This window comes from Myripristis murdjan, chromosome 20 (assembly GCF_902150065.1).
Source record: "Myripristis murdjan chromosome 20, fMyrMur1.1, whole genome shotgun sequence".
Taxonomy (NCBI): domain Eukaryota; kingdom Metazoa; phylum Chordata; class Actinopteri; order Holocentriformes; family Holocentridae; genus Myripristis; species Myripristis murdjan.
Genome location: NC_043999.1, coordinates 2,037,479 through 2,044,983, shown reverse-complemented (window position 1 = coordinate 2,044,983; position 7,505 = coordinate 2,037,479). Strand labels below are relative to the sequence as shown.

The window sequence follows — 7,505 nt, the reverse complement described above, 5'->3', positions numbered from 1 at the left end:
AAACTGTTGCTTTCTGTAAGGCTGTGAAGTGTGTGTATGTGTGTGTGTGTGTGTGTGTGTGTGTGTGTGTGTGTGTGTGTGTGATGTGGTGGTGGTGATGTGGTGGGGGGTTATTACATGCGTTTTTTTTTTTTTGTCATGTTTTTTGTTGATGGAAATGTAAATGACAATAAAAATATTGGTGATTTTTTTGTTTCCATCAATGTCAGGATATATAATAACTTATGGTTTCCTATGACATTTTCAAAATAAAAGTTTCAGCCTTGTTCAACCACTTTCATTACTTAACCAGCAGATGGCAATAGTGTGTAACGCTGTGCTTTATCAGTGCACCCAGCACCTTCCATGCACATTCATGTGATGTGCTTTAATGTGCACTGAGTGACTTGAAGCCTCTCAGACAGTGTGAGTGATGAGCTGTGGTGCACAGACCCGGGCGACAGGCTGAGGGCTTCTCAGAGAGCTGCAGGTGACCACACTTCAGCAAGAAAAGGTGACACACTCCCAACCATGAGTTTCAGTTTAGCCACATTTGTGTCATTTGTATTTGTGTTTGTATCTGAGTAAAGTCGTGTCACACAGACAGAAACTGGACTGACAAAAAATACAAGAAAATGACTAGAAAATTAACAAGGAAAAATTTTAAACTCTCAGAAAAAAAACATGTAATTATTCTAATTAATAAAAGTGACTTTAAGGTCAAGGTCAAGGATCATTTATTGTCATTCAGATCATGTTGCACATGACACAACGAAATATGTACTCACAAAAGTAAACAGTAAAGATAAAAGACTACACAGATCTAAAAACAGACAGACACAAGCTAAAACAGACACATATAAAATACATTCACTTAAAAATGGCACGAGATCTGACGGTAACTAGACCTTGTCAGCCAGCTTGGGCTTATCATGTTTTGTAGACATCGTGATTTCCCCAAACTGAATAAATACCACAGATAGCAACAAAAAACTGCACTGCTAGCTCAATCATGTTGGAACTAGAATATGGAAAAAAACGGACTGATAGTTTACTTCTGCCGACTTCTCAGTCATTTTTAATCTAATAGTTGCCGTGACAACGACTCAGCAGCACAGCTGATCTTTATCTACAACCAACTTACATTAACAGTTATATTTAAATACAGACTACTGCTTTCCAGTGTCGGCGCCACAACAAACATCTGTCTTTTCATAAACTCACCAGCAGATGTTTTATTTCAGCTGGGGGTGTGTCACTCCAATTTAATGTCAGCTCCGATTAATGTGGCTAAGCAGCAAAAGTAAGGACAGTAAGCAGTCACATTAAGGCTGAACAGAGTTATAGAATCACCTTTTCAGGCTGTTATCAATTTACCTCTGAAATAAAGAGCACAGCTTTCACAGATGTGTTGATTTATTAAATGTTCATTTCAATGAACGCAAACAAATTAACAAATTAAATAAATCATTGGACTAGGAAACTCATAAAGACTAAAAAAATCAATAACGATTAATATTTGTTTAGCCTTACCGAGCTGGGTGCCGCGCAGACTGGCACAGAGTGGGCCTTGAGTACTGCGCCGAGGAGGGCGCACGCATGCGCGTTGTGCATGTATGTGGCACTGGTTGCTATGCGACCGATACAGAGGCTAAGAAGTAGTTTTCCGTTCTGGCGCACATTTTCTTTGGCGGACAATACAGGCTGTATTTTCTCATTTCATCTTATTTCACCTGGTACCTGTTGTGTGTGTGACTTCACATGGGATTTTATAATAAATGTATGACTAAACTGCATTGTCTTTGCAAGAGCAGTGCATATCCCATGATGTCAATCATACAGATTTCTAAATACATACACCTGTCCGTTGAGAAAATCATTTGATTCAGTTTACAACAGTATTGGTCTTTAATTGCAGGAAAAAATCGCCTATTGTGGAAAGCAAAAACATCATGTACCTCTGCCAGTTTTTAAACACACCTGGTATTGCTGAACTGTGGGATATGTCTCTCCATGCCTGGGCTTTTTTTTTTTTTTTTTTAATGATATCCCGTTATGACTGCAGTCTAGTGTCCCACAGCTCTGCACGCAGAGAGACAGCCACGTTGATGTTTCCCTCCATTTTTCTCGTGCCTTTCTGCCAAAATCCACCTATTTTTTTCCGATTCCAATATTGTCTCCTATTGGGCGAGCAGAGGTGACATCACAGGGAGCTGAGCCCAGGTTAAAAATTTCAGCTTGGGCGCAGCGCCCTATGAGGGACGAAAAATGACAAAACAATAAATAAATGAATAAATAAATAAATACGCATATAAATATATAAATGCATAAATAATTAAATTAATAAATATTTCTACATTTATTTATTTATTTATTTTTGTTTTTATTCATGCATTTATTTATTTATTTGTGTATTTATACATTTATGCATGTATTTATTTATTTATTTCTACATTTATTTATTTATTTATTTATTTATTTCTACATTTATTTATTCATTTATTTATTTATATATTTATTTTTACATTTATTTATTTATACTTTTATTTATTTCTACATTTATTCATTTATTTATTCCTTCTTTTATTTCTTCATTTATTTATTTATTTCTACATTTATTTATTTATTTCTACATTTATTTATTTATTCCTACATTTATTTCTGTATTTCTACATTTCCACATTTATTTATTTCTGTATTTCTGTGTCGTATGTTAATAAGGTGGGCGGTTCTTACATTAGTCTTAAGCACGATTGGTTTGTGGGTGTGATCCTATCCACTGCTACTGCCTGGACTGGCAGTAGCAGTGGATAGCAGTGGACTAGCTAGCCCGTCAACACCGGGAGATTTTTGGGGGGGGCTAGCGGGGCTCCAACCGGAGGGAGGGAGGGGTTGTAGTGGAGCGCCGACCGTGTGTGTAGTCGGACTACTGGAAGTAGTCGGTGGGTGCATGATTTACCACATCATTCGCCAGTGACCTTAAATCACTGACGATGGTTCTCAAAACACTTTCCATTGCGTTTTACACAGTAGCTAGTAGGGCATTAATGTAAACATCGACCCGTCGAAAGTCGAAGAAACACACACACACCCACACACACACACCCCCACACACACGGTCGGCGCTCCACTACAGCGGGGCTCCAACCGGAGTTGTAGTGGAGCGCCCCCCGGTCGCCCGGTCGGCGCTCCACTACAACCCCTCCCTCCCTCCGGTTGGAGCCCCGCTAGCCCCCCCAAAAATCTCCCGGTGTTGACGGGTCGACGTAACGTCGACGACGTGGAAAAGTCTGGCGTTGTTAATGCCCTAGTAGCTAGCTAGTCCACTGCTATCCACTGCTACTGCCAGTCCAGGCAGTAGCAGTGGATAAGATCACACCCACAAACCAATCGTGCTTAAGACTAATGTAAGAACCGCCCACCTTATTAACATACGACACAGAAATACAGAAATAAATAAATGTGGAAATGTAGAAATACAGAAATAAATGTAGGAATAAATAAATAAATGTAGAAATAAATAAATAAATGTAGAAATAAATAAATAAATGTAGAAATAAATAAATAAATGAAGAAATAAAAGAAGGAATAAATAAATGAATAAATGTAGAAATAAATAAAAGTATAAATAAATAAATGTAAAAATAAATAAATAAATAAATGAATGAATAAATAAATGTAGAAATAAATAAATAAATAAATAAATAAATGTAGAAATAAATAAATAAATACATGCATAAATGTATAAATACACAAATAAATAAATAAATGCATGAATAAAAACAAAAATAAATAAATAAATAAATGTAGAAATATTTATTAATTTAATTATTTATGCATTTATATATTTATATGCGTATTTATTTATTTATTCATTTATTTATTGTTTTGTCATTTTTCGTCCCTCATAGCGCCCTGTCCCGCAGCAGCGCCCTGACGCCCAGCGATCACCTACACCGAGGTCGCGCTGAGCGCGCGCTATGTGAAGGGCCCTATAGCCGCACATCTCCGTGGAAAATCATACAGGTACTGTCCATGGTGCTGAATCCGCCTCAGCAGGTACTGTCCATGGTACTGAATCCGCATCAGCACGTACTGTCCGTGGTGCTGAATCTGCCTCAGCAGGTACTGTCCGTGGTGCTGAATCTGCCTCAGCAGGTACTGTCCGTGGTGCTGAATCTGCCTCAGCAGGTACTGTCTGTGGTGCTGAATCCTCTGAGGCATTTCATTCTCTTTATTATAGAAATTAAAGCTCCATAAAATTCAGGGATGATCTTGTTTAGCTCTTCTTTCCTTACAGATGAGAAATCAGCCGTTTGCCCGGTGTTTTTCAGGTCGTCTTGTAGACATTTGACGGCCCAAGACGTTGACCGGGCCGTACCGGCTTCATTTCCTAACCTCTCCAGCTGATCCAGCTCTTCACTCGTCACTCTCGCGTATCTCTCCTTTTTCTCTTGTCTTCTCTTCCTCGTTCAGCCGTTTATACAAACTTAGGTCACCAAAGAAATCAAAACTGACAACAAAACGGTCCATTATGCAGGGTAACAAAACTGACAGCGGCTTTTGATGCAGGTTTCAGTGAAACTTTTCGTGTTGCCATGGAAACCACACAGACTCGGGCAATAAGAGGAAGGAGTAATATTTTCAGTGATAAGGTATATTTATATTGAGGACATTCTAAACGCCTAATAGACCAATCAGATTGCTCGGTCGGATCTACGTGTTGTATAATGTGATTTAAGCTCTGGCTGATCCTGCCTACCCAGCCACGGAGCTCACTGCGCGTTAATTCATGATATACATTGAAACGACAAGTCCAAAGCATTAATTTTAAAGACACCTCAATCGAGGTGATTGAGGTGTCTTAAGTGTATCCGGCGCTCCTGCTCCACACCCCGTCTTCCTCCCTCAAACATCAGGCACGCAGCCATGACACAGTTATTAACAGATTTTCACTTTTCACAGTGAATCCAAAACAGAAAATCAGCTTCATGAGACTGAAGACTTTCCCAGATCAAATTAAACACACAGCTCCTGCCGTCACACACTTTCTGTTTCTGTGAAATGACAGAGCGCCAGGAGAGACTCAGATCTGCATAAAAACATAGAAACAAACACTGTAAATATGCATTCTGTGTTAACAGCATGAATAAAAAACAGGATTAAAACAACACACTGTGGTGCAGTCAGGTTCAGGTCGAACATCAGGACCACAAAGTTGTGATGCTCCACAAAACTCAGTGAAACCCAGGTGGAGAAAACACACGCCACCTGGCGGGAAGCGCGAGACCGAGGCCTGGCCGAGACGAAGCGACGCTCCTGACCACCAGGGGGCTCTACAAGCAGTGCGTGAACTCCAGGGATTAGGGTCAGGAGCTCCGTCCCCTTTAATAAGACACAAGCTCCCCTGAAAGCAGCAGCTGGCTCATCTTGGGCGGGCTCTAAAATATGAGCTGACAACATGCAGGAGGGTTTTCTTCCACATCAGATGCGGAGGCGCCGCTTTTCTGCACTTTCCTGCCGCGACTCGATTCAACACATTTTCATGCTCCTGGTGAAAAGCAGCGCTCTGTACAGACTGCAGTACCGCCACTGACCACTGTGGCGCTGCTGCTCTTCACTCACATGGTGCAGTGTGTGTGTGTGTGTGTGTGTGTGTGTGTGTGTGTGTGTGAGAGAGAGAGAGAGAGAGAGAGAGAGAGAGAGGTAGTGAGCTGCACAGGCGGAGGATATGGCTGGACTTTATTGGTGTATTTTTAACATTATTATTTTAATTTATATGTATATGTATACGGTATGTAATTAAAAAAAGAAAGATATTTTTAAATTCATTCATTCATGATCAACTGCTTCAACCTACACAAGAAAAATTCAGTCACTGAGTTACTGTAGCAATATTACAGAGATATCACAGAGATATTACAGAGATATAACAGAGATATTACAGAGATATTACAGGTGACAAAAACGAGCCAAGGAGCCCAGTGCTGCAGAAATTCACCAGAGATTGAAGTGTGCCTCTGCTCCACTGGTGTGGATTATTTAATCCAGATGTTTTGATGTTGCATCAGTTTACATAGAGCCAGTCTCTCCAGCCTGCCTGACCAGGCACACAGCCACCTCCCCAATCTTCCACCACAACAGGATGTCAGTGGACACCAGTGTTCCCATGAAGGGCTCACCAAAAAGTGTGTGTGTGTGTGTGTGTGTGTGTGTGTGTGTGTGTGTGTGTGTGTGTGTGTGTGTGTGTATGTTACAGCCTGAAAAGGGGAGATTTAAACAAAGCAAGGCAAGATGAATAATTTTCAGAATTATTTACAAAAGGTAAAGGATTTTTTTAAATGTAACATATTACAACAACAACAACAACATTTTTTCACTATAAACAGTTTTCTATCGTAGTTTGTTTTTCCTTCTTTCAGGTTTCTTTTACAGGTAAGTAAACAGGTAGATATTATAACATTTTCCTTTTTTTCAGGTAAGTATTCACAAAATAAATCATTAAAGAAACATACACTGTTAAACTCCAATGTACTGCAAATAAAGTATTTCCAATCAAATATTTACAGCTGCTTTTGAGCCGCTTTCTTTCACATTTTTAAAGGACATTTTTAACTATAAACTATTACAAATGAATTTCCTCTTCATCTGTGTCTGTTTTTAATCACCTTTTAAATGACTTCTTAAATACTTAATGAACTTATGTTTTCAGCATTAACAATCAGCTTCCTGATAAACTTCAATCTATCACACATGTATGGGTGTGTGTGTGTGTGTGTGTGTGTGTGTGTGTGTGTGTGCAGGTATGGTCCACTAATTTGGCCTTGCATAATATCTGTCTAGCACAATGATATTAATCCAAAGCTGCTCATATCCATCACATTATGCAACATTTTCCCCAAACACTTGTTGGTGGCTTTGCCAGAAATTTTTATCTCTCAGAAACTGGCAACAGAACCACACGAGAAGGAGGAGGCCAGATTCTAAACCCACACCCAAACCCAGGGTAGAGAGGCTCAGTGAAGGTGGAGCTGAAGGTGTGGAGGAGTCTCAGTCTGTCAGAAGAGACTCTGTAGAAGGACAGAGTTCCAGCAGAGCAGTCCAGATACACTGCTACTCTGTCAGATCCACTGGGATGGACAGAGATGCCAGTGGACCTCCTGTTGTGTCTGGCACTGTAGCTGTCACCAGAGCACCACAGACTCCACGACTGTTTATTGTTTCCAAGCCGAGAGTCATCACCACTTCTTGTGATTCCTCTGTAAGTCACTGCTATATCAACCTCTCCACTCCACTGGACCTCCCAGTAACATCGCCCAGTCAGACCCTCTCTACACAGAACCTGAGGCTTCGTGTCAAATCTGTCTGGGTGATCAGGATACGACTGCTCCTCAAACTTCATCTTCACCTCCACCTCTCTGTTGTCTTCAGACAGACGGAGTTCTCCGTTCGCTGTGTTTGGATCCAGTGTGAGATGACGGGCATCTGATGGGGAGAAGACACACAGCACACATCAGAAATCCTCA

The 7,505-nt window shown here is 40.4% G+C and overlaps 1 protein-coding gene across 1 annotated transcript in view; it reads right to left on the bottom strand.

Annotated features, from left to right (window-relative positions):
- Window positions 1-6,606: 6,606 nt before the first annotated feature.
- LOC115378723 (NACHT, LRR and PYD domains-containing protein 12-like) overlaps window positions 6,607-7,505 on the bottom strand; it is a 99,120-nt gene continuing 98,221 nt past the window's right edge. The window contains exon 11 of the mRNA XM_030079182.1: window positions 6,607-7,464. Coding sequence (XP_029935042.1) covers window positions 6,911-7,464 — 554 coding nt within the window. The 3' untranslated portion in view covers window positions 6,607-6,910. The remainder of the gene's footprint in view (window positions 7,465-7,505) is intronic.